The 27,996-nt window shown below is 40.6% G+C and overlaps 1 protein-coding gene across 2 annotated transcripts; it reads left to right on the top strand.

Annotated features, from left to right (window-relative positions):
- On the top strand, positions 1 to 27,979 carry tmc6b (transmembrane channel-like 6b). 2 transcript variants are annotated; one of them, XM_061722500.1, is made up of 21 exons: positions 1 to 71; positions 5,787 to 5,968; positions 6,864 to 7,003; positions 7,118 to 7,291; positions 15,664 to 15,828; positions 18,437 to 18,545; positions 18,638 to 18,722; positions 20,230 to 20,484; positions 20,893 to 21,077; positions 21,199 to 21,343; positions 21,552 to 21,707; positions 22,799 to 22,968; positions 23,071 to 23,158; positions 23,275 to 23,372; positions 24,281 to 24,376; positions 24,846 to 24,921; positions 25,094 to 25,227; positions 26,445 to 26,621; positions 26,834 to 26,912; positions 27,084 to 27,170; positions 27,258 to 27,979. In XM_061722500.1, the coding sequence occupies exons 2-21, from the start codon at positions 5,913 to 5,915 to the stop codon at positions 27,270 to 27,272; spliced, it is 2,490 nt and encodes an 829-aa protein (XP_061578484.1). In that variant the 5' UTR covers positions 1 to 71; positions 5,787 to 5,912; the 3' UTR covers positions 27,273 to 27,979. The 2 variants fall into 2 exon arrangements, with proteins under 2 accessions (XP_061578484.1, XP_061578492.1); XM_061722508.1 differs by lacking the exon at positions 1 to 71 and adding an exon at positions 391 to 501.
- The last annotated feature ends 17 nt before the right edge of the window (positions 27,980 to 27,996 follow it).

The raw sequence follows: 27,996 nt of genomic DNA, 5'->3' as shown, positions 1-27,996 counted from the left end.
GGCTGAGCAGCGACTGTGTTTCTGACTGACTGGCTTCACACAGTCTGGCGAGTTTGGCAACTTATCCACGGGTAGGTGAACCGCTCTTAAAAGTTTTATTTATCCAACCTTTAATTCATGAATCCCCACATTAGTGCTGGGCTCTGGCGTCGCTCTGTTTCAGGGGACGTAATGGTTTGTCCTGCAGCTGATTTCAGGTTTAATGTAGTTTAAAGCGTGAAATTATGGTTCTGCGTTAAATCGACGGCGTAGCCTACGCCGAGGGTACGCGGCGACGCGCAACGTAGGCTCTGCGTTGGTAACGCGGAACCATAAATCAGCCTTAAATTCGTCAACAACACAAACGCGAGTCGGTGTGAAGTCATTGGCCAAAGGCCACAGGTGGTATCATATCATATCATGTGCTGGTCGGTCATTGCTCTGCGTGCTGATCTAACTGGGCGTTTGCAGAGGAATTCACAGATTTGTGGGCGACGGTGCTCGGGGATTGTTCAGCTGCAGGTTGGTTTGTTGAAATGAGAGCCGAGTTTCCTAAAATACTGACTTTCACCACTGTTTTCAGATTGTCGAGTACATAACAAAAAAGTTGGGGTGTTGTGTCTAATGTTCTGCATGTGGGCGGTGGGGATTGCAATGTTAGAGCCATCTGAGTGCAATAACTGTGTGTGTGTGTGTGTGTGTGTGTGTGTGTGTGTGTGTGTGTGTGTGTGTCAGCTGCAGGGGCGAAAATCCTGTTTCATAGTTGGGGGGGACAATAAACAGTAACATTTTAGAGAATAAATCCAGGGGGGGACAAGGAATAAAAGTTTTAGCCTTCCTTTAATACAGCATTTTGACATTTTCAACTCTATCTCGCAAACAGGCATAAGACCTTTCTTAGAGTAATACAAAACAATGGTATTAGGTGGAAGGTGGCAATAATACAGCACATCTGACATAATACACTGCAAAAACCCAAAATCTTAACAAGAATATTTGTCTTATTTCTAGTTAAAATGTCTCATTTTTAGTTAAAAAAATCTAATTACACTTAAAACAAGACTCATCACTGGAAAAAATAACAATTTTCACCTGTTTCAAGTAGATTTTCACTTAAAAAAAGTAGAAAAATCTGCCAGTGGAACAAGATTGTTTTGCTTATAAGATAAATCTTCGCACTGGCAGATTTTTCTACTTATTTCAAGTGAAAATTTACTTAATGAAAATTGTCAAATAACAAGTTATTTTTCTGGTGATGACTGTTGTTTTAAGTGTAATGAGATTTTACTGTTTATTATTATTTTCGATTTCGGTTTCGGCCACAAATTTTCATTTTGGTGCATCACTACTAAATACTACTGCATTGTTCCAAAATTATTAATTCTGTCTCAAATTATTCTAGGGGGGGACAGCTTTACTAATGGGGGGGACTTGTCCCCCCTGTCCCCCCCCGGAATTTCGCCCCTGGTCAGCTGCATAGAAAGCCTCTTTATTCTAGGCTTTGGTCCACCTTAATTTCCCTGTCATTCTCTTTACCTCGGCTTCGTGTCTTGAGTTTCTCTTTTCCAACATGTGTTCAACATTTTCTGAACTTGATCTACTTTTGATCTAATTTGCACAATTGCAGGCCTCCATGATCCCTATTCATTCTCTGTCTGTAACCCTCCAACTACCATGGCAAACTGATGCTGGACTCTAAATACCAGGCTACTAAAATAAGTGTTGCCGTTGCCATGTTGACCACAGCTTTGTGCTCCCCAGCTGCCTCTGCTGGCTTTTCTATGGGAACTGATTATCCTGCAGTCCTGGAAAACTGTCAGTGTGTGCAAATTACTGTAGACTCCTCTTTATTAGCTACTATTATGGTTTACCCTTTATCTTCTCTGAAAGCTGCCTTCTGTCTCTGTCAGAAAATATACATATTTGTCACCTTGTATGTAAGCTCTAGTCATTTTTACTCTTTTTCTGCTGCTTTTTCTTAGTTTGTTTATGTGTGTTTTTTATTTATTTTTTTAAATAACCATTTCCCTTAACAAAGTTAGCTTAAGCTTGCATCAAAATGTTCTGCATTTTGTTTACCTCCCTGCTGGCCGGCATGTTTTGTTTGAGAGTGTACAGCAAGTCAACTCTGACCCCCTGTCCAGCTGTTCCACAATATCCTTTCTCATCTGTGCAGTCTCAGAGCGCCGCTTCAACATTTGTTATCACACACATTCAAATAGGGGATATAGTTAGGCCATTATCTCAGTGATATAAGGGATGACGACAACTGTGTAATGATGCAGAATCCATTGTGTGTGTGTGTGCTTCACTGCTCTGTGAGAGCTGCAAACTGGAAAGTTGCACAAAAACAGATCAAATTAGTACAGGGAAAAGAAAATGAACACATGAGAAAGGTGTAATCTGATCCTGGACAGCCCACATAATGAGTGTGTGTGTGTGTGTGAGTGAGCGAGAGACAAACAGAAAGCGTGTGTGTGCTAGATTGTTACGACAGGGCCTGGAAAGGACAAGCCAGAAAAAAAGGGTTAAAGTTGATGATGGTAGAGGGAAATTTTTCAGCCATGTAGTCAGCATGTTGGCTAATGTTCAGAGTTGCACCCAGGTTTTTCTGAAAGGATTAAGTCTGCGTGGGACTTGTGTTTATATCCTAAAAAAACACAAACTCGTGTCTGCATGAGCAGTTCAGAGCTGTTCAATGATGAGCTTTGCTTTGAAAGAACAGATTTTTTTTTTTTTTTTGTTAAACAAATTCAGAGGTCTTCATACAGTGTTTGGGATCTTTCAGTTTTTATTTTGGTCAAAATACAACAAGATTAGGGGACTGTAGCTCCCTGTTCAACACTGTCTATTTGCCTCTGACAATTGTACCCAGTTTTAGGAAGAGGAAAGAACCACTTGGTGACACTTCACCTCTGTTTCCTTCTTGCTGTGACTCTGCTGCTTTACAGTTTCAACCAAACAAGAATTTGGACACAGTTGATTTCTACTTCTGCATCACAGCTATTTAGAGCATACCACACTGAACCTGAGAGCTCACAGCAAACTGAGCCCACAGATCACTCTCAAAACAGACCCAAGTTGTTAAAAATGCTTCACCAAAGTAACCACCAGTTGGCAGGTGTTGAGCCTGGAGCATCACTTCTTGTTTTGTCAAGATTTTATATAATGGTTGCTTGCTTCCTCTGTTGCACTGCTGATGCATTCAGTAAAGTCTAGTAACCCAGAATTTCTAACATTGAACTGAGAGAAAAATCTTTGAACCCTTTTAGACCCCATTAGGACCAGGTCCTGGTGCTGAGCTGGTGCTAAATGCCTTTCCTGTAGTTTACACAGAATTTCACTCTTGTACCGTTGATCTTGTTTTTCCTCAAAACTAACATTGCAAGTATGTGTTTATGGAAGGTCTTTAAACAATAATCATCATATTTAAACACTCTTAGTGATTCCAGAAAAGTGCTGTGACGTGTTTATAACTGTCACTACACCCCAGTTCGTTAGCATAAATTATAAACTCTAATTTTTAAAACACCCAACAATGTTTATCAGTGAAGATGTAAACCATGTTTTATTTTTTTAAACCATTTTTGTAAATTCCCCTTCATGCAGTGGTGTTCATAAACACCAAAGGCTCAAATTAAGACATTAAATATTCTTCCACTGGTACTTATTTTATTCTATCAAACGTAGTTGGAAAAAGTTGGTCTCAGCAAATCTTTGCTGCTTGATTTGTAGTGTCCATTGTATTGTACGTTTTATTCCTTTTCATTAGTTTCTTCTTTACTAGCTTGGCACAAACATGACTTAATGGCACTCACCATATTTTTGTCTGTCACTATAATCTCGTTGCTGATTTAACAGTTTTTACATCCAGCACTGAGGAGTTAGGGGCTGGAGGAGCATCATCACTTTTTCCTCTTTCTGAATGGGTGCTTTCATTGAAGGGACTAGTTCTGAGTTATGTACTGCATTTGAAGCAGTACTGTCTTCAGAATTGTATTACCACTGTTGGGAGATACTATTTCTGTTCTCAGTGTATGTAAACAGGAAGTGAATTATGGCAGTTACCCTGAATCAATCTCAAAGGGAACTTTTTTTGTTCAAAATGAGATAAGCTGCCCCATATACTTTCGAGGGAGTGCTATAGATAATCAGACTCCTTTACAGTGCTATATAACAAGACAACTTGTTAAAAGTTGGTACAATCACTGTTTGTGTAGTTTTAGTCAAAAACATTGGCTTAAAGGCTTGAATAATAACAACGTATCTTTACACAGAAATCTTGTAAAGACACATCATTTCTATTAGACAGTTCTTATTATTTATCTTTCTTCTTATTATTATTATTATTATTGTATACCAGTTTACTGTTTATAGTGTTTATAGTGTGTTATTATTATTATTATTATTACTGTGTTATTACTTTTCTATTGATGCCTCTTGTTTTTTGCACTATCCCCTTTGCTGCTGTAAACTGCAAATTTCCCCTCTGTGGGACTATTAAAGGTTTATCTTATCTTATCTTATCTTATCTTAAAATACAGGTCAGTTAAGTAAGTAACATGTCTCATCTCTTTACAATACGCTGTTCTGCTGTAAAAACCAGCATCATGGTATTCATGTAAATGTTTCAGTGCCAGTTACCTAAACCTACTCAATATTAAGATGGTTGTCATCGTTTTTTGGTTGAGTGATGTATATTTTCTCCTACATCTACAGGACTGTCTCAGAAAATTAGAATATTGTGATTTTCTGTAATGCAATTTAAAAAAAAAAAAAAAAAAAAAAAAAAAAAAAAAAGTCATACATTCTGGATTTATTTCAAATAAACTGAAATATTGCAAGCCTTTTATTATTTTAATATTGCTAATCATGGCTTACAGCTTAAGAAAACTCAAATATCCTATCTAAAAATAATAGAATATTCTTGGAATCTTAATCTTAAGCTGTAAGCCACAATGAGCAATATTAAAATAATAAAAGGCTTGCAACATTTCAGTTGATTTGTAATGAATCCAGAATGTATGACATTTTTTTTTTTTTTTAATTGCATTACAGAAAATAAAGAACCTTATCACAATATTCTAATTTTCTGAGACAGTCCTGTATATGAAAGGTGTGTAAATATGTTTTCATATAATATTGGATAGTAAAGATCTGGTAAAAAGATTTTATTATCCATTAAAAAATATCTGGATTTTACTAATGCTTTGCTTCAGGTCATCTATTGTCCTCCTGGAATTTTTGAGGGACTGTAGATGAAGTTGTTGTACATGAAACTCCTTCAAAACTCAAAGACTTTCATAAGATTCCTCTTCCAAAGATTTGCATATGATCAGTCAGATGATGTAATCTGACAATGCCTCATTTTGTATGTCCAATGAATATTCATTTCCATGGTGACCCAGTGCCATCTGACTCAGCCTTCATCACAATAGTGCACTCATAAAGTGACATACTTCCTTGTGACAAGTCAGCTTCATGAGTCATTGTCATCTCACAGCATTTAATGTTGTTTAAATGTTGTAAAGTTACTACCCCCTAGCTGATTAAATATTAACATAAAGTATATTTATCAAGAATAACATTTCAAAATAATGCAAAGTGTAAATGGATACCAAAGCTGAAAAAAACTAGCATGAGTCATATGAGTCTTTCATGCTTGTGTACTACATTAAAATGTGTGGGACAAGCAGCAGCTTGACAAGAGTGTTAGAAATGCAAGCATGTGTCTGTTTTTTTCCTTCCTTTTACCTCTGACACGCCCATTGCCTTACCACTACCTCCCTTTTCCATTCTTTGCTCAGGTGGAGGAGTAAACACCATGGTGGGAGTGGTGTGCATGTCTGAACAGGTGAGGGTGTGACCCTCTGTGATTGGTCAACAGGGAGATCAATAGCAGGACAGATCAACAAGGTCAGAGGAGAGGAGGAATGGCTCGAAATGTAAACTTTGATCTTAATCACCCCTTGATTGAAGCTGGACTGGAGTAAGTTTTACTGCCTTCCCTTTGTATTTTGTTTGGTTTCGTTTATGTACGGTATGTTGTTGTTTCCACTATATGATCTTATGTGACCTTCCCCTTCATTGTTCTCTTGAAAAGACTTGTGTTTTTGTTGGTCCTTGCTGTGTAGAAGTCACAGGGAACTAGACCTGCTGTCTCCTTTTTTTTTTTTTCTTCCTTCTGCTATAAGACAGAAGCTGTGAGTTTTCATGACTTTGTCTTTGTACTTCTAATGTAGAAAAATGATCACGCATACTGTATGTAAAGCTTAGCTTTACCTCCGGGTAGCAGTTTCTTCTCTTCAGAAGTAAATTTTTCTGATTCAGTATGTCGTAACGTATCATCAGCAGGTATCAACCTGCACATATTTTCATGCTTTTTATGTTCATTTAAACTTTTGTACCGTTTTTTTATGTTGTGCAAATAAACAAATCAAATCAAAAAAATAACGTATCATCAGCAGTTAAAGCAGTGCCCACTCCCCCTCAAAGGACGCTGGGAGTGTACTGAAGGCTAGATCTAAATGAACTTACTGACACGCGCTTTAAGATCAGGGATGGGCAACTTGTCCTTGAGGGATGCTGTCCCGCGTGCTTTAGATGTTTTCCTTAGTTTAACACACCTGATTCAAATTAATGATCGTTGCTAACTTTGTCTTCAAGGTCTGAACAACTCTGTTAATGATGGAGCCACTTGTATCAGGGTGTCATAAAACAGGACAACATCTAAAACTTGCAGGACAGTGGCCCTCGAGGCCACGGTCAACCTTGTTTTTAAATGTGCCTCGACCTGGAGTTGCTCATTACTGCTTTAGATCAACCGTGTACTGCCCTCTTTCTGGCCTTTAAACCCTTTTTGTTGTGTTGTGTTCTCTTGTCAGGAGCCCAGCAGATGAAGCAGGTGTTCATGACTCGTTCAACCAGCTGATCGCAGAACAGAGCCAGAATGAAGACGTATCTGATGCCTATGAGCTGCATGAGCTGCAGGAGCTGCAGAGAGAGTTGGAAGAGGAGGGTCAAGGTACTTGATTTTGAACAAAACTGAGGGATGATGACATTTTGTAAATAAACTTTTAATGGAATTTTTTTCAGTCATACAGAAGTATAGGTTTTGTGTATTTGTCTTTTTCAACAGATAATGTGCCTTACTTGTCGAGCCCTGGACACAGGGGGGACCGACGGGGACGGACGAGAGGACAAAATGCTGTGGAACTGGAGGACAATGAAAGGCAAACTGACCCTCTCATCAAAGACTACTGGTCCTCAGCTACCATGAGGATTCTTTCCTCCATGCCTAGTCGCACTATTGGTAAGCACTGGCCGCCCCATAAGCTAACCGAGCTCAATAGGACTCATTCAGCTGGATGTGTTCCCTCCCACGCTGTTTCCACCATCTCTGGAGGACTGGGGTTATCTGGTCATGGAGGGTGTGAGTGAGCAGGCGAGCGCAGAGTTTTGTATATGTTGAAGTTTATTGAGGACCTTGGAGATGAGCCGTAGAGAATGCTGTTGCAGTAGTCGAGTCTGGATGTGATGAAGGGCGGATGAGAGTTTCAGCGGCGGGGAAGGAGAGTGATTGGTGGAGGCGTGCAATGTTTTCAGGTGGTGGAAAGCAGTTTTCCTGATGTGGTGTTCGAAGGAGAGGTTGTTGTCAAAGACAAAGATCCTCTATACACAAGATAGCGCATTACCGTTACTGGCAATGGTTTGAAATGGTATACACTTCCGGTCTCCTAAGTGGGCGTGGCCGCCCCTCTCCCCACATCGTTTTGGAACATACAACAATAGATACAGTACAACTTTCTTCCAAAAAAGGCTTAAATAATAAAAATAACAGTATTATTAACCAAAGAAGCAAGTTTTATATTAGTTTTAAACTTCATTTTATCCGTTGGGAAATCGATGAGAGCCAAATCTCGCGAGAGTGTGTTGCTCAGACAGAGACAGGTCTCAAACAAAGTTAATTTTCTCCTAATCTGTCGGTCTGAAAATTGCCATTTTGGTGTCAGAATGTTCAGAAGGTTTGTGGCTTTTGAAAAATGGGTCCCATATTTACTTAGGTTACTATGGGGTGAAGGAATTGGTAATAATCTGTGCTCACGTTCACTTTTCCCATAGGACTCAATAGACTCAGGACCTACTTCCGGTCTCCTAAAGGGGCGTGGCAGTCACGTGACACAGATACAAGAAACACAACCGTAGTGGGCTGTCTCGGTTTATAGAACGTCTCTGGTCAAAGATGACTCCGAGGTTGTGGATGTGACTGGAGGGAGTTGTCAATGGTGAGACTAAAGGTGTGGGCGGTGTTGTTGAGGGATTTGGGGCCGATGATGATTATGTCTGATTTGTCACAGTTGAGTTTGAGGAAGTTTGAATGCATCCATGATTTTTATTTCAATAAGGCAGTTGATCAGGGTGGAGTGAGTTGCGGTGGTGATGGATTTGGTGGGAATGTAGAGCTGGACGTCGTCGGCATAGCAGTGGAAGTGGAGACCATGGCGGCGGATGATGTTGCCGAGAGGGAGCATGTAGAGGATGAAGAGTAGAGGACCAAGCACCGAACCCTGGGGGACGCCTTGTGACGGAGGTGCAGTTGTTGATACTAATAAATTGTTGTCTGTTTGTGAGGTATGACCTTAACGAGGAGAGGGCGGTCCCGGTGATGTTGAGGGAGGATTCCAGGCGCGAAAGAAGGATGGTGTGGTTGATGGTGTCAAAGGCTGGAAACTAGGGCTGGGCGATATGGCAAAAAAAGTGATCACGATTTTTTTTCCCATATTGAATGATCTCGATTTTTAATCACGATTTTTTTAAATCAGAAGATCCCCCCCTCCCTTCTGGAATAAAATAGAAAGAAACCAGAGATTAGTTTTTTTTTATTAACAAATAAAGCAAATAGCATGTTTTAACAAGAATCCAGAATGCTACCAGTGGTACCCACCGAAAAAACTAGGGATGCACCAAAATGAAAATTTGAGGCCGAGCGGAATAAAATGTAAAGACTTGGCTGAATACCGAGTACTGAATAGCCTACGGAATGCGGTTGTTCACAGTTTTTCATTTATTTTGCCATTTTTTTCACAATTGCATAGATAAAATTGCAATTACATTATTAAAAACAAAAACAGTAAACTAATATGAGTTGAGCCACTGTCAAGCAGCTGGCGATGCGGTTGCTTAAATTGACCAACAGGTGGCTCTCTAACATCACTGTTTGTTTACTGTGCGTGACTCTGACGCTGGTTAGTAATTAAGGAGTTAAAACTCACTCGCCACTTACAGGACTCAGTAGCCAGCAGAAACGGCAGTTTTATTACATTTATTAACTGTAGTACCGCTATTATGAGAGGTTATTTCTCACAGTATTAGCCTAAAGGGACTTAAGGCTGATTTATGGTCCCGCGTTACACCAACGCAGAGCCTACGGCGTCATCATGCGGAGCTCTGCTTGTTGCCTCCGCGCTCCGACACATTCACTCCGCTGAGCACGCACACACGCACGCATGTCGGGGCCGCGGAGTTTCTGAAGTCGGCGGTGATGAGTAATTTGTGGTACAAGCAGAGCGAATCACAACTTTAATGAGTGCGGTTCGAATACACAATACATCCATCACGAAGCGCATTTTGTGAATCCATCACACCCTCCTTCTGTACGCTCGGAAGAAGTTGTCCGGCGAAATAAATAAATAAATAACCGCTAACCGTGAGTCCCCGTCGGCTCGAAGCTAAGCTAACGCTAGCCTGCGGTTGTTGTCTTGTAGTTTTATTCTCTCTGGTCACGCTTGCTCCCACCAGTGCAGGGGAGGCAGATGTGACTAGTTTACTGCCTATGGTCATGCAACTTGCTGCGGCATGTCATGCATGATCAATTAATGCAGACAGCGCGGTGCCAGGAAAGCGGGTTGTGATTGGTTGTCGTGCACTTTGCTGCAGCATGTTTTGCACGTGATCGAGAAAGTAGACCCACAGCTGATCACCGTGATCGAACTTAATTTGATCGCGATCACAAATCGAGATCGTATAATCGCCCAGCCCTACTGGAAACTGTGTGTTTATAATGGAAACACACAAAAAAACCATACTGAACCGCTCAGTGGAAACGGAGCTTTGGTGTCCAAAGCATATGGCAGCAGATTCGATGACATCGCCATAAAGTTAGTCATCCAACTACGATATAGAGAGTCATGTTGCTATGTACATTTGTGGACACATTTATGATCAAACATAGTGTTCATACTGGTGACTGGTACAGAAGTCCAAAAACGGAACCGATTCAAATTAGAGGTGCTGTTCCTCCCAGTCTCACCCCTCCGGTAGAGGCGGGTGCAATTCGTCAATGCATCGGGATGCGTCACGTGACGATTTGGAATCGATTAATTAAAAAAATAATAATAATTTTTATCCTATCCAGATTCCAGACTGAATAAGCTGCTGAATCATTTCATTTTCAAGAATGCACATTTCTTATTGTTCACTTGAAATATGGCAGATATGTTTACACTAAATAAATTTGATGGAAGTACCGTATTTTCTGGACTATAAGCCGCACCTGTATATAAGCCGCATCCGCTCTATTTTTTAAAAAACAATAAAAAAAAGATATACAAGCCGCACCTGTATATAAGCCGCATCCATTTTATTTAAAAAAAAAGATATGCAAGCCGCAGATATTTATGTTGTTAGATTAGATATTTACTACATGTACAGAACCATTTTGAACTGTAAATGATGTACATGTTTGTACCTAAATAGATCTTTCCTAACAGTGTCTTTTAACACGGCAGCAACTTTACTGATTAAAACGGGACAGAACCAAGAGAAAATAACCGCTATTTATTTATCTATTTATCTGTTTGAAATCTGCTTCTACCTACTTCTATCTGCTAAAGAAGTAGCGTATTCTTCTTTGCATTTATTTTGTCTTAGTTTTTTTAATAATTTCGGTTAGCACTCCCCCTAGCGGTGGAAGAAAAATCCACAGAATAGCCGCACCTTTGTATAAGCCGCATGGTTCAAAACCTATGAAAAAAGTAGTGGCTTATAGTCCAGAAAATACGGTACATATCTTGTTTACTTGAATTAATGAACTCATTAAATCCAGGGCTTGACTGTTTTCAGTGTTTTCCGCCAATAGAGGGCGCTCTCATGCAAGTGCAGCTTTCCCTGGTCAAAGTTAAGTAAGTCAAAGAGCAAATGTTTACATAGTCATAAAATAAATTATTTTGTGTCTTTGAAGAATACATGTCAAATGTTCAAAAAACCTTGTTATTTACTTAATGAGTGTTGTTAGAGGAACTGAGTTAATTGATTGGCTATTTATTTACAAATGTAGCCACAGATGAAGACAAAATCAATCTTGTATGGAAAAAAGCCTTAAAAATCACAATAATCGATGAATCGTGGCACCAATAATCGAATTGACAATCGTTATAATCGAAGAATCTAAGCTCCAATAATCGAATCGAATCGTGAGGTACCCTTGTTTGCACACCCCTACCCTCCGGGCAAGTATCACTGTGCCATATGAGTATGGCTGACTGTATCTGGTCTGTACGTCTAAACCTCACACACAAGCTCAGGATTCTTCCACCACCAAAGAGGTGACATTTACGGTCCGAAGAGCAAGTGTTGGCAGTTGAGAGTTGGCCTGTGAGTGGTGACTGAAAGAACGAGATCCCGGATCGTCTAAATGAGCTTCCTCCGCAGGGTGTCCGGGCTCTCCCTTAGAGATAGGGTGAAAAGCTTTGTCATGTGGAGCTCAGAGTAGAGTCACTGCTCCTCCGCATCGAGAGGAGCCAGATGAAGTGGCTCTGGTATCTGGTGAGGATGTCTCCTGGACGCCTCCCTGGTGAGGTCTTCTGGGAATGTCCTACTGGGAGGAAACACCGGGGAAGACCCAGAACACACTGGAGGGACTATGTCGCTCGGCTGGCCCGGGAACTCCTACGGATCCCCCCAGATGAGCTAGATGGTGGCTGGGGAGAGGGAAGTCTGGGCTTCTTGCTTAGGCTACTGCCCCTGCGACCCGACCCCAGATAAGTGGAGATGGATGGATGGATGGATGATGGAGTTGGAGTTGGTGAACCCATGCAGCGTATTTGATCTGAGTGCACTACCAATCACCAGGCACTTGCTGATAAGCCCGGTCCGGTGCGGGCGGACAGTGACCCAAGTCTGGGGAAGGGACATTGAGCTCTTAACCTAATTATCTGCATATTACTCTGTTGAATCGCCCACAGTCTGGGGCATATCTGAGACCAATTTATCTGTATACCTTCTCCAGTGTATTGTTGACCTCTGTTGATCCTGCAGTGGGGGTTTTTCTCCCAGGAAAGGAAGAAAATTATCCAGTTTGTCTTCTGATGTCCTGCAGACCTTTTGGTGTTGTTGAGCTCACCAGTGCTGTATTTCTGTTGTTGTGGTTGTGGTTGTTTATTTCTTTATTTTGCCAACTGTTGATTGGTTTTTTGGTATCCCTCTACAAAAGCCTAAGAAATGTATATATTTTTGTCACCATAATGATGGTGTTTTTCACTTACTGTACATTGAACTCTCCCTGCACTTCACCCTAATGGCTCCAGTCAAACAGCTGCCACCTCAATACCTGATATCAACTACAGACCTTTTTATTTGCTTAATTTGTCTTTGAACTAATGAGGAAATGGTTTTCTCCTGGCCAATGTGTGTTATTTTCAGTAAGTTATCTAAATCAGGGGTGTTGGGATCCAGTCCTCGAGGGCCGCATTCCTGCATGTTTCAGATGTTTCCCTGCTTCAGCACACCGTGATAAAAGCAGCTGTGTCACCAACAGAGCTGTCCAGACATTGATGACAAGCTGGTGACGACCATTAATTTGAATCAGGTGTGTTGATGCAAGGAGACATCTAAAACATGCAGGACACCGGCCCTCGAGGACTGGAGTTTGACACCCCTGATCTAAATACTCTTGAGGTCCTGAATATGGAAGGACTTTGCTTAAAATGATCGTATTTCCTAACCCGTAAATTCCATATTTTTCAGAAACTTGTTAAATTAAATCTGAAAGTCAACACTTCGATCACATTGTGAGGTTTGTATTTCAGATCCATTGTGGTGTATGAAGGAAAAGATCGTAGAAATTGTTATTTTCCAAATACTTCTGGATTTAACTGTATGTTTCAGGATCATTTCACATTTAGTCCCCTTGAAAAAATGAGAACAAAGAGCTCTGACATTGCAGACTACGTGGATGAACGTTGCTCAATGATGGGAAAAAAACAATGCTCTTGCCAAACCTCTGACTATAATAACAATAATAATGTGGCAGTCTTTCCATGGGAAACCTTGACCGCCGCTTAAAAACTTTGACCACACTTGGGCTGTTGAAATCCAGTGAATACCCCAAACTTGGAGTTAGGACATGTATGGAGACTAAGGGTGCGTCCCAATACTCCCCCTCGCCCTCCTTTTCTTCCCTAACCCTAACTTTTGCGCGTTCCCGTGAAGGTAGTGGTGTCCCAATTCCTCTTTTCACCTAGGGGGAGGGGGCATAACGAGGGCTAGGGGCTGAGAATAGCCCCTTCAAATCGAGGGATTTCAGATGCTGACTTGGCGAGCGAGGGGGTATGAAAAAAAGAGGCTCTGCGTCGATTTGACTCGCCGACCGAAGGCAAACAGGCAGACTGGTCTCAGAGAAATAGAGAGAAATAATCCTGTGACTCGTCAGATTTGTTTTGGATGTTTCTGATATAATAGTCTTCAGAAACCACAAAGTAATCCAGCTGTTATCTGGGTAATTTACACACTTTCAGATAAAGTTGCGGAAGATCACGCCAGAATAAAGGGATTTATGGTTCCGCGTTACACCAACGCAGAACCTACGGCGGAGGTTACGCAACCTACGCCGTAGGCTCTGCGTCGATTTAACGCGGACCCAAGCTCCGGACCCGGCAGACAGAAATCTCTAAATTTCGGAGCAAATTTCTTAACAGGCGTAGCTACAACTGTTAGATTTCATCTATTAAACCAACATATTCCTAAATGATTTATTTCAGCCGGCGTGATTCTCAACAGAGCTGCGTCCCGGGAGAGAGTGTCTCTCCCGGGGCTGGGATTGGGCCCAATCCCAATTCTCCTTCACTCGCCCTTCTTTTCTCCACTCGCACTTCTTTTCTTCCCTAAGCCCTAAAAAAGAAGGGGGAGATTTTAGGGCACTTGAGATCTAGGGCACTTGGCCCAGGTGCCTGTCCCAATTCTCCCCCTACCCCTCGTTTTCATCCCTTCCCTGATCAGGAAGCTGAGAGCCAAAAGCTGTTTTAATTTCAGCTGTAGCGCTGTTAATATGGCACTTTATTAAGTTTTAATATTTTTTCAGGTATAATGGTAACCTTAAGATCCCCAACCGGGGCTCAGTTTATCCAAATAACGCCTGTTAAGAAATTTGACCCGATGTTTTCGGAGATGAGAAGAGCCGCCGGCCCCGGGGAGCAGCCTCAGCTCACAGCCCGAGAAGAGACGTGATCGCTGGGTCAGGCTGCTCCGTCAGCCCCGGGAGAGAAACTCTCTCCCGGGACGCAGCTCTGTTGAGAATCACGCCGGCTGAAATAAATCATTTAGGAATATGTTGGTTTAATAGATTAAATCTAACAGTTGTAGCTACGCCTGTTAAGAAATTTGCTCCGAAATTTAGAGATTTCTGTCTGCCGGGTCCGGAGCTTGGGTCCGCGTTAAATCGACGCAGAGCCTACGGCGTAGGTTGCGTAACCTCCGCCGTAGGATCTGCGTTGGTGTAACGCGGAACCATAAATCCCTTTATTCTGGCGTGATCTTCCGCAACTTTATCTGAAAGTGTGTAAATTACCCAGATAACAGCTGGATTACTTTGTGGTTTCTGAAGACTATTATATCAGAAACATCCAAAACAAATCTGACGAGTCACAGGATTATTTCTCTCTATTTCTCTGAGACCAGTCTGCCTGTTTGCCTTCGGTCGGCGAGTCAAATCGACGCAGAGCCTCTTTTTTTCATACCCCCTCGCTCGCCAAGTCAGCATCTGAAATCCCTCGATTTGAAGGGGCTATTCTCAGCCCCTAGCCCTCGTTATGCCCCCTCCCCCTAGGTGAAAAGAGGAATTGGGACACCACTACCTTCACGGGAACGCGCAAAAGTTAGGGTTAGGGAAGAAAAGGAGGGCGAGGGGGAGTATTGGGACGCACCCTAAGGATAAGACACTAAGGATAAGACAATCTGTATTTTTTTTTCTAGCACACATAACCAGGAAGCAAATGTATTAGCATAGGTAATGTTTTCTAGAGATAACCTGACACTTGACCTGGCATTATTGGTGACAAAGTGCACATGTTCAGAGAGTTCAAAAAAAGGGAAAAACAAACTGACAGGTATGTTGCAATAGGAGTGAGTCACATGGGAAAATCGCTTGGTTCAGTATGTTGGTAAAGATGACTTGTTAAATTTCCTAGAATCAGAAACATGGGGGACAAGAACATCTTTCATTATTCAACACATTGTATGTAAAAGGAACAATTTTCTTTGTAAAAATGGTAATTTTTAGACTTTTCTATTTATTTTTCTTTCATTTTTTTTTTCTTCAAATGCCAGAAAATGCCTTTATTACTGATGCAATACCTGTTAATTAAATAGTTGGTAGCATTCCTGAACAGTCTGGTGTTCCTTCTCTGACAGGCCGCAACAGAGGAGCCATCATCTCTCAGTACTACAACAAGACCATGCAGCTTCGGAGACGTAGGCAGAGCCGGCCAGCCATCCGAGACTTCTCTCGTTCAGCCAGACCAAGCATACGAGGCTACGGCATGGAGGGAGACGCTACAGATGCAGAAGGCACAGAGAGTAAGCAGAATAATCTGCACTGATTAGACTGTTTCAACACTCATTTGTTATGTAAACACCACTATCAGGTATTCATGGGTTTCAGTCACGTGACTTTGTTGTTGTTGGTGTCATGATGAGGACTGTCACGTGGTCCGCTCTCTGTCAGAGTGCATGATGTTACTCCCTAAAATAGCACGCCTTACTGCTGACGGAAATCACTGGTATTCCAAGACAATTCATAAATTAAAATGTTATCCATATTTGCTGTCAAGCAAGGTGTTGACTCCCCAAATGTTTTTGTAAAACACTGCCAAATTCGACATTTGCAGATATTAACATTTACTTAGTCCACATTCCCTCTCCATACACGAAGCACCAAGCCTACCGTTATTTTAATTCAGGATGGGTTATTGATCCCAAAATGTATCATCTTGAGACAAAGAAGCTGTTTTTGATCACACGAAGGGGAAGTAGCAGTCTGTCAAACAAGCGATATTAACATTGAATGAAAGCTGCAAGCAGCGTTGGTCCGGCCGTTATGGCCACCGCCCCCTGGTGCCACCACATTCTTGGTCAATATCACTAGAAAGTACATTTGGTGCTCTCATTAAAGTCACCCATTCATCATAAACATAGGAAATTAGGAGTTCAGAGGTTCTAGTATAAATGACCAAACGTAATTGATCATTTCAAAGATCAACTGATGTAATAGTAACATCATCAACACCATTCTGCCTTTCTTAACTGGGAGTTTGTCAACTGCCGCAAACATATCAAATTCCTGCCTTATATTTCCCAATTTCCGTCATATTGTGTTTGTAGTTGGGTGTGTTCAAGCTTAACCTGTTCACACTGTCATTTATTAAATATTGTTTTTAAATAATCAGAAATTCAAAATATATTTGATAAACAGTATACAGTCTCCTCCAACACTGAAGCACTTTGCTAGCTGAAGACCCACCTTCTGCTCATTAAAGGAGCATGAGGCTCCTTTAAGAAATGAGACTCATTAGCGCCACCTTTGCCACGACGGCCGCCGAGGGTACTGCAGCCAACAGTGAAGCCGGCAGGGGAGAACGGGGAGAACGTGCATGCAGCGTCATGTGACGTCACATCCTCAGCCCAGCGCGGGAAATTCCGGTCACAATTGCAGCACGTTTTGCAGCACACAGCCTGTTCAAGGCAACGGAGAGATACACTAGAGGGCTCATTCATTTTGGTTTGGAACGCTTCATCTGACATTATTACTAGAAAACTTAAATCGTATACGAATTTTTTTCATAAATCCTGTCTCATGCTCCTTTTAAAAGCTAAAAGTAGCAATAAATGTCCACCTTGTCATAGTCCACCCCGTCATCAATGTTTCCATGATGGGGTGGACTATGACACGGTGGACACATCTACATGTTTTCAACATTGTGATATATTTACCGGTATTAGAACAGCTTTACACATGTAACATATGACAGCAAAAGCTTAACTGGTCTGTAGCAGAATAATGATGATAAACTATATTCATCTAGCACTTTTAAATACTGTGTTACAAAGTACTTAACACAGTAGCAGAGATCTAAAGCCAAGAAAAGGCTTAAAAAAGCAGGAGAAACGTTGTAAAAATTAAAATAAAAAGATTCTTCAGTCAAATTCCCCCTAAAGAAGTTAAAAAGTTAGGAGGGGTCCACAGAAAATCTGAGGTCTCTACGACAATGCAAAACATAATACAAAACATCCCGTGCTAACGGGTGACGCTACAAGTTTTCCTGAATATTACACTGCTACAATACTACACCTACAGCGTTGAGTAGGACTGCAAACATACGCACATATTTTGGCCAGATTAAACAATGTATGGCTGAGTCACAGCCATTGACACAGTCAGGCCCCCGAAAATACTATGTTCGCCTCTGTTTCTCTGTACTGATTACAAACAGCAAATCCTCGTATAATGGTTAAAAAAAATCATCAAAAATCAACCGTTTAACGAAAATCTATGGAAAAAAAAAAAACCTCATGCGGCCAAAAACGGTTGGAAACTAGATTTCGATTGACAGGCTACTTTGCATCCAGGGCTGCCGGAGACTTTGTACAAACCTAGGTGTAATAGAAACGTGACAATTGGCACTAGGTAACTTGGTGTTTAGCGTTATTTACTTAAAATAAACTGGTAACATTGATGCCCAAATTCAATTTACTTACAACAAAATACTATGTCGTCCCAACATAGTATTTTGTTGGAGTCCAGTGATCCCTCCTGATGGCGGCGATCCATTTCTGATGACGTTCAGGGTTTTGGGGGATATCGTAAAAGGTTATGGCGTTACCTGGAGATTTACTGTCATCACGGCCCATGGCGCAGCAGATCGATGGCATGTTTGGACGTCGGTCCTAATGATGGCACCGTGATTGCTGTGTGACGTCACATTAAACCCATGTGTACTGCAACCCAAAATACTAAAACACAGAGTTTTATGGAGAATGCCATAGAGGCTGGTTAGGGGAATAATTCTTTGATCACTATTATCAGTGAAATACAATCAAGGCAAATGTAAATATCAAATTCCCTTTTTCTTTTATCTTCTGATTACAATTTCCATTCTGTCCCAACTTCTGATTTGCGGTTGTACAGAGAGTAGGAGGGAGCACTTGGTGAATAATCTGCAGAACCTGTCGGTGGGTGACAGAGTGAGGATGCTCAGAGCGATGCCTCTGTGTGTGGCTGAAAAGAGTGAACTCAGGTAAATGCAATTCTCTTTTTCATTACATGTATTTAAATATATTTTCCTTTTACTTCATCAGTCTGATTGTTTTTTTTTTTCTTTGTCCACAGGAGGTTAGCTTTACGAAAAGAAAAACGTACCCCTTCCAGCATCAAGCTGCCTTGTTGCAGTCGACTCAAATATTACATCATCATAGTAAGTCACTTGAACTGCTTGTACCATCCTTGTCTTAAACTTTGATGTTGCTTTATTTTTTAGATAAAATGATAAGTTCCCTTACCATTCACAGGGTGGCTAGATACAGTTTAGTTTGTATTTCTGTTTCCTCCTCTACAACAACTGACACCACTGAAGCAGACACAGAAAGCTTAAGGCAGTTCAATTAAAGTCCAAATATAATCCAATCATGTTCTGTGTATCCGTTTTTAATCTAATTCAAATACCAATTCATTAAAACAACATGAAAAGACAGGAAGGACACAAACACTGAGAGATTAGTTCAGCGGTATTTGCAATGAAGTAAAAAAGAAAAACGACAAAAAACAAAAGCCGCCATTAATAACAACCATACTGCTATATACATACATAGTAAGTAAAGACAGCAGCGTGAAAAAATGTCCAGTGCTTGAATCTAGGCGTATAGCAGGTGGTTCAGGACAGTTGTGGGTCCTCCAAACCAGTCATAGCCGAAGCTGTATCCATGAAGTTAGCGAGGGTGTTTGCTCCTGAACACTAAGTGGGACCTGGTTCTACAAGAGAGGATCCTGAAAACTGAGGGCTCTGCCTCTCATTCTGCTTTAGAAAACTTTAGGAACCACAAGTAAGCCTGCAGTCTGAGAGTACAGTTCTCTGTTGGGATCATTTGGAACAATAAGGAACCGTGAGAACAACTTCTACTTGAGTTTTGCAACAGGAAATTAGAAGTCATCCTGGCCTTTTTGGTCTTAGAGAGCTGGCTCTAGCCCAACGGACTGACTGTTCTCATGGATGGAAATAGCTGAGTAACATCTACATTGCAGTGAAAATGTATGCCAAGCTGCTCGTCACCAGTACTTACTAGAAGCATTCGTAGTGAAAAGTTGTCCATCCACAGATGTCAGTGGAACACAACAACACGCTAGCAGGAAGTGTAGAGGGGTGTGGTCGTTCTTGTTGTTTACATTGTAGAAAACATTCTTCAAAGGTACTGGTGAGGTATTGCAGTTCACTGTAGGCACTTCCAGCATGCACTGAGATCGTTTTTAAGTTGAGATGGAACACGGACAAAACAAAATGTTTAAGAGTTTATCTTAATACTGACAGAAGCATAATAGTATGCTCAATGTAACCACAGTGTGTCATGGCAGAATCAGTGACAATGGTTGATCAGATAAAATACTTTCCACTCTGCTTTCTTAACTTATTGTCTTAGTTTCCCAGTTTTGGGGCATTGATATACACTGAAGGTGTTCTGTAAGCCTGGTTATGTGCCATGAATGTAAAGTCTTATCAGTTTTCTCAGTGATTCATCGTTCACTTTTCTACTTATCCAAGAACCAGTGGGTATTTTCTGTAGGTGTTTCAACCAGACAGAGCAGTTGCTCTGCTGCCCAAGCGTTTATGAGTTTTTGCACGTGAAACCACACACATGTTTATGTGCATGCACATGCTTTGCCTTACTGTTTTTTTCTCTTGTTCTCGTTCACCCACTGTTTCCTCTCAGGGCCTAAGACAGGGTTGGTACGGCTGGTTGTCCTTCCTGCACTCCCTTCAACTATGGCAAGTGCCACTCAAGAGAGTTAGCGGACGTTTCGGTACTGGAGTCCTGTCGTACTTTTTGTTCCTCAAGACCCTTCTCTTCTTCAATATCTTCTTGTTTCTGATCATGGGTGCATTTTTGGTGCTGCCTCAGGCAGTGCACCCTCCAGTGTCTGAAAATAGAACGTCCTTCTCTGGTCTGGAGCTTCTCACCGGCGCGGTAAGCTTTGTGCTGGATTGGCATAATATTACTACACCCCTCTCAGGCAATAAAGCTTTAGATTTGAGAAAACACTCCCCCCATCCTTGATGGGTTGAGACTCTTTACCCCTTTATGATGAGTTTTTCAATAACAGATTGTTTAAGCTTTGAAGTGGAACCTTTTGGGGGGGATTTTGAGCTCAAGTTCAATAAAACCAAGTAGGGGAAACTAAGATGGTCATAAAAAGAAAAGTAAAATACAACAAAAGGCTTTTTTGAGAGTTATCTTGTTTGTATCAAAACCTACAATATGGCGTGTTGGTTTTACTTATCTGCTTGTATTTGTTCTTAACTGTGTTTAACTTGTAGTAATTGTGCTGCAAAAAGTAGGACTAAAAGCTGTGTGCACCACTTGTTTCTGTTTCAGGGCTATTTCACTGACACACTGATGTACCATGGATACTATTGTAACTATACACTGCAGAGGAGTTGCAATTTGAATAATTCTGACGCGCACTGCACGTCAAAATACCACTCCTACAACATGCCGCTGGCATACTTCTTCACCACAGGAATGGCTTTCTTCATTACTTGTATCATCCTTGTGTACAGGTATGTTTGGTAGATGTAGATAATTAATTTCCCTTCAGGAATGACTTAATTAATTAATATTGAATTGAATATACCTAAAAATAAATGATACAATGAAGGCTTGTCTATGATACCCCAACAGCATGTCAAAGTCATTTGGCCAAAGCTTCAAAATTGGCAAATCTCATAGCATTTTGGCGATGAAGGCGTTCTGCTCCTGGGACTTCAAGGTCATCAAGAAAAGCTCAGTCAAACTCATGTCTGAAAATATCTCTACTCAGCTTAAGGTACACACAAAACACACTTTAGTGTACAAAGCACACCTTTTGCTTGTTTTTCTTTTTCTTATATACTATAGCTGGCAGACAGGAATGTGGTCAGCCAATGTAGTTTTGTTGTTTTTTTGTCTCATATTTCATAAAATCCCTGTTCTCCACTTACCCATGACAGTGTTTTTCTTCCTCTTGTCATGTTTCTTCTCCCCAACGTCTTTAGGAGCTGTTGGCTGACGTGAATCATAAGTACGTCAAAAAAACTGTTTGCCAGACTGTGGGGAGACTCATGGTCCACGGCCTGGCATGGACAATCTGCATTGCAAGCACCGTTGCTTGTGTGGTCGGCATTTACTACTTCTCTGATAAGATGAACAAAGTGAGGTTGGGTGCTTTGTTCTTACTTCATTGCTGTCTTTGGGCCTGATGTTGCTTAAAGCAGCTACTCATTTAGATAGGATGTGTCTACTACCTTTTCTCTGATCTACTAATTCAGAGACAAACATCTCAAACTCAGCTTTGCAGGCATCCCTTCATAGTGGTAAAGCCTACTCTCTCGTTGCAGGGTTATTCAATGAAGTGTTGTTGGTATAATGGCACTGAATCATGACATTTGTTGTCAGCACTAAGAGCAAAACTGAGCAGTGTTATACAAAAAATTCAGAATCTCATGAGCAACCACCTGGCAACAAGGGGCAAATAAAAACTTTTAAGAAATAGTGCATTGTCCCAGATTTGAACCAACAAATAATCTTTTTATTAAATATAATACCTTAAAATTCCATGATATAGCAGAGCAGAAAACTGTTTTATTTGCCCTTAAAGCCCAGCAGAAACTGCTTCCAAACTGCATTCAGGACCTGTTCCAGATAAAAGAAACCCGCCATGACCTGAGGGGGAAACTCATGTTGGAGATGACGACAGCAAGAACTAATATTAAAAAGAGATGTACATCAGTTAAGGCTAGAGAAATTTGGAATAGTTGTAATAACAACCTAAAAATGTGTCGCTCTATCGTCAAGTTTAAGAAATTGTTTAAAGAAAATACTGTAAATAAATATAAAACACTATAATTATAAAGTAAACTATCAAAAACATTCTAGGATGTGAAACGTCAATTTTATATTTTGTCTTACTTATTTTTTTCTTCTTTATGTATTGTTTGTTTCCACTGAGTAAAAGCTAATGTCTCATATTTTTGCTGATCAAAAGAAAAAAGGGTAGGCACTATAAGCTACGGCTTCAGCCTACACCTTTTCGGCAAAAGAAAAATTTTTTTTTTTTTTTCTTCCTTTTCATCTTGTTCTGTACAAGCCGAAATAAAGATTCAAAAGAAAAGAAAGATTAATTTAAATTTCCCTTTCTTTAACAATCATGTATGACAGACAGCAGGACAGATGCAGCATAGTCACTCACAAATGTAGCTTTTACCAACCAATGTATGTTTGATTTCTGCTCTTCCTTGGACAGGACCAGCAGAGTTCTCCTCATGCCTCCCAGCAGATGAGTGAAGCCAGCCTATTGGCTCTGCCCGTAGTCGTGTCCCTCATCAACCTGCTGCTGCCAGGCCTGTTCAACCTTGCAGCTTGGATGGAGGAGTACGAGTCTCTTTCTGTGCGCACATACGTCGCCCTCGGCCGGTACAGTCAAAGGATTCTTGTCAGATACAGAGGTGATGTCATTTTAAGACTGTGCAGAATCAATAGGTGACATGTTTGTTGCCATCTTTGTGTTTTTATTAGAAACTTGATGCTGAAAGTGAGTGTGCTCGGAGTCCTCTGCTACCACTGGCTCGGTCGGGTAGCTGCTCAACCTAACATCACTGATAAGGTTATATTTTCATGATTCTATAGCAGGCAGTCTATTTCTGACATCCAAGAGGATTAATGTTCCTGTCATTAGTTTATTGACAACTCTGTGCTCTGTTTCTGACTACATTATCTCAGTGCTGGGAGACTTTTGTTGGTCAGGAGCTGTATCGCTTTGTAGTCATGGACTTCATCTTCACTTTACTGGATACCTTGTTTGGAGAGTTGCTTTGGAGGTGGGTCATGCACCAGTAACGTTTCCCATTCTGCTGTTTTTCTACCTAATTTCAGCTTCCAGAGGGTTTAGAAAGTAATGTCACTTGTAGGGGTGGGTATTGGGAAGGACCTCACGATACGATATGCATCACGATATTTGAGCGACGATACGATACACATTGCGATATCCCGATTATGCAATATCCCGATTATTATATTCTACATAGTTCACCAAAAAATTTAAAAATGCATTACACATCTTAAAATCCAAGTTGTATATATGTACATCAGATGATAGTGATGGATCTTAAAATCCGAGTTGCACGTTCATCAGATTATAGTGACAATTCATGGGACAAACAATGTTTTATTATAACTATTCAAGCTAAAGTTACAACATATTTGTATATGTTTTTCATATTATTTACATCATATGAAATTAACATTAAATTTAGTATGAGGTTGCTTTAATTATGTGGCAAATGATAATAAACACAAGAAAGATGGGTAAAGAGTGATCAGTCAGTATAGATATAAATCCATAAATAAATAAACCTCTGTCCATTATTTTTCATTTTTTAAGGACAGGCAATTGTGTTATATAAAAAATAAATTATAAAATGAAATAAAACATGAAATAAAACAGGGCCCTCCCAGGGTTGGTAGAGAGTGGCAATGCCCAGGACTGTCACTTAGGTAGGAGCACTGGGTGATATAATGGGAAAAAAATCGGGGATAAAATAAAAAAATAAAAAAATCGATATTCAAATTTTGAATATCGATATTGAATCGGCTGGAAAAGTATCGCGATATATTGCCATATCGATATTTTTGCCCACCCCTAGTCACTTGTTGGTTCAAATTTCTTTCCATGACTTAGAATTACTGTGTTTTAAGTAGTCTGTGTTCTCCCTTTTGCTGTCTGCAGGCTTTTTTCTGAAAAAGTGCTAAAGAGGAGGAGGAAACCGGTGTTTGATATTGCCAAGAACGTCCTGGACCTCATTTATGGACAAACATTAGCCTGGTACTGACGACATTGTAAAAGCAGAACAAAGGAGTTTGGTTCATGTCAAAGTGTCATTTTCATTTGTAAGAAGATTTGGTTACTTTTATGAGCATTGTAAAGCTGCAGCAATCATCTGTGCCTGCTATGAGCAAAACAAAGCAAGTTCCACCTCCAGGTCAGACAGCTGTATCAGCTATGGTACAATGTCACGTCAACAAGGCTGAAACTAGCTCACGCAGCAACAGCTGACATCACAGGGGAGGCAACTCCAATGCTCAAAAAAGTAACAGTGGAAGACAAAATGAGAGAGTGATTGAGGAAGAGGCCAAAGGGAAGTTAAATGGCATTGTAGAAGTGACTTAGGGGCCCAAAGCACTTCAAACTGCAAACGTTCCTCTGCGCTGCTGTAAAATATAGACTGAGTCATGTTAAAGGAAGTCATGTTGTTTGTTTTTGGTCATAACACTGACTTGTTGTTTGGTTTTAGGTTGGGTGTCCTCTTCACTCCTCTCCTTCCTGCATTGCAGATCATCAAACATTTGCTGTTCTTCTACATTAAGATGGTAATCAGATTTATTTGTTATAGTTGACTAGAGCTAAAAGTTTGGTTTTGATTGAAAAGTTATAATGTGCACACCACTCGGTAGCTTCAAACCTCATCTTAAGGTGCTATTCTCACAGTTTTCTGGAAATATTGGCCTCTGAGACCATTCTGAATGTCCTTCTTCCTCACAGAGCAGTGTGATGATGAACTGCCAAGCACCCAGGAGGCCGTACAGAGTCAGCCAGATGACCACCATCTTCATCACTCTTCTCTGCTTCCCCTCCTTCATCGGTGCATCCGTGTGTGTTACGTACACCATGTGGAGGTACTTGCACTCGTTTTCACTTGATTTAGCCATGATTAATTTGAACATGTCATAGTTTTGGTAGTTAAATCGTCTAGTATAATCTGAGAAGCTTCCTTAGTGACAACTAGACCAGAAAATCCGGTGCTGATGATATTGAGCAACCCTCTCAACTAATGCTATAGTTAGTCTGAAAGTTAAAAATATAAATAAGGGCCAGAAATGTTGTGATTAAGTTAAAACGACCCTATTGTTCAAGTGCTCAAGTGGAAGACAGGTCTCCATAATGTGACTGTAGGCCGGATTTATTTCTACAAGATGAGCAGCAAGTACAAATTATGTCATTCTAGATACTTTGTGCATTAGCATCCCAAATTGTTTATCTAAAATGAAGGCAACGAAACAGAGAGAAAATGTTATTGTTTTCCCTCCCAAAATTCTGTTTGGCTTCTTGCTGACATGTATCCAATAATCCAGGGGTTCTCAAATGGGGGTAGGCGTACCCCTGGGGGTACGTGAAGGCACTACAGGGGGTACGTGAGATATTAAAATATACATACATTTAAAAAGTAGCATCCATGCAAAAATCCTTTAAAAATAATTATTTCATAAATAATTGAGGAAAATATAAGTCTAAATTCATAAAATGAATTTTATCTTCAGGAGTAGTCTATTCCATTTATTATCCTAAAACCCCAGAGTATCCCCCACACCAGGATGGTTCCACCTAACCTGTCAATCACCTGGCTTCACCTGTCAATCACTTGGACCAACGATGGAGTCGTGGTTGAAGCGCAGCAGCAATATTTTTATGTTTAATAAATCAGTTACTGATGGCACAGTGCTCTGTTTTAGGTCTTTTTTTTACAACCAAAAGTGCTTTGCGCTGGTTAGGGGGTACTTGGCTGAAAAAGTATTTCACAGGGGGTACATCACTGAAAAAAGGTTGAGGACCACTGCAATAATCCACAGTGATGAGTATTCTTGGATGTATGTTCTCCACTCAGAACATAGAGGGCGCTGTAGGTTCATTTATTTAGTCTGTAGTTCAGATACTTTCACCAGGTGAAATAATTTGGTAACAGATTTGCTGTAGTTACCTGGTTCTTCTAACTGGTTTGGAGAAGTATGAGAGAATCAAGCATACACAAAACATCAGAAATGAGTTCATTGACTGTAAGTTTCAAGTTTCAGAGCCTTTTTTCTCACGTACACCCAAATTTGTCTTTCATCTTCAGTATCACCCCATCAACGTCATGTGGCCCATTCCGAGGGCTCAAAACAATGTTTCAGGCAGGAAAACGATGGATAGAAGAACTGGAAGAAGATAATCCTAACATGTCCCTGCTGGCCAAGGCGCACAGCTATCTGGTGGAACATCCATTTTTTCTGTTTGTGGGAGCAGGTATCTTTCTGTGAGTTTACACGCACACACGCTCTCTCCCTCTAAAGAATGCCGCTGCAGCACGGTGGTCCATGTTTACAACAGATAAGAGCATCTTAATGGGCTTTATCTTTCCTAAAACAAACAAACAGTCAACTATAATAACACTGCTTTTCTTGACAGTGTTGTCTTGTCAACCAGCAATTATTGTGTTAATGACTTTTTTTTTTTTTTCCATTATAGGATAGTCATCTACTTCCACAGTCAGGTGGTGGACGGCCAAAGGAAGATCATCACTTTATTGCAAGAGCAGATTGAGAATGTGAGACATCAACTTGTCTACTGTGCATAAATAGTTTGCATTAATCCCCATAACTATAACTATTTATGAACACATAACTATAAAAAAACTCAGTTGTTCTTCTATGAAGTGAATAGTTTCTCCTGCTTACCTTTCTTCCTTTTTGATGACAATGGTCACCTCTCTGGTTAGGAGGGAGAGGATAAAAAGTTCTTGATCACACGACTTCAGTCAGTCCACGAGCAGAAACGAACCCCCGCCAGAAGACTCACAAGCCAGGTCCGTCTTTGTTGAACTGTTGCTCGTCATACAAGTAAAACATCCGGACTGTTACTGACCTTTACTCTACTATTCTTCCCTCTCTAGGACTCTGGGTGTTAAAGCAGTTGAACTTCCAGAAGACAAATCTTCTAATTTCTCTGAGCACAATTTTCTTGTGTTTATTTTTACAGGAGAGTATATAACTGGAATAATAATTATATTAATAACAACAGGGAAAAACAGGCAGTCAAATGTAATATCCATTGAAAGAAGTTAAGGTTTACTGGATTTTAAAGACTTGACTATTCGTTGGTGGAGCAACGAAGATGAAAATGATCAAACAGAAAGAACAAGCCATTTTCAGAAACCAAGCCATTTTCAGAGAACACATTCTACATATAAGATGTTGCAATTCAGACAACAGAGGCTGTGAGGCTTTTTGCTGTGTTAGGCTATGAATGATGGTGGTATCTGTCTAAAACGAGGGAGCAGATGGAACTTCATGACAGAAGATAGGAAAAGATCTGAGTACCTGTGTCTGGTGTTTTTGAGGCGCTAACGGAGCAGTCTGGAGGAAACTGTCAGCAGAGTAGCAACGTAGTCTTTAAGTAGGTTTCAGACCTCGTGAGGAAGCACTTTTCATACCAACTGTGAATAAGCAGGTTTTAGATCGTAAGAATACTACAAGGATTTTATCAGGATTCGTGTCATACTGTAGCTACATTTTGGATTCTGTGTGTTTTAGTTTGTTATTACTGTAAATGTTTTTAAAATGTATTTGTTTTTTACTGTACTTTTATAAGTAAATTATGTTTTAGTTTTACAAATGCGTGTTTGTATTTAC

This window comes from Cololabis saira, chromosome 1 (genome assembly GCF_033807715.1).
Source record: "Cololabis saira isolate AMF1-May2022 chromosome 1, fColSai1.1, whole genome shotgun sequence".
NCBI lineage: Eukaryota > Metazoa > Chordata > Actinopteri > Beloniformes > Belonidae > Cololabis > Cololabis saira.
This window is presented reverse-complemented; position numbering and strand designations above follow the sequence as displayed.

Excerpts from the sequence above, each read along its gene's own strand:
- tmc6b (XM_061722500.1), top strand. The coding sequence starts at position 5,913 with ATGGCTCGAAATGTAAACTTTGATCTTAATCACCCCTTGATTGAAGCT. Across the intron at positions 21,708-22,798 it reads TCTCTGATAAGATGAACAAA|GACCAGCAGAGTTCTCCTCA; the intron begins GTGAGGTTGGGT and ends TTCCTTGGACAG. Across the intron at positions 24,377-24,845 it reads TATGGACAAACATTAGCCTG|GTTGGGTGTCCTCTTCACTC; the intron begins GTACTGACGACA and ends GTTTGGTTTTAG.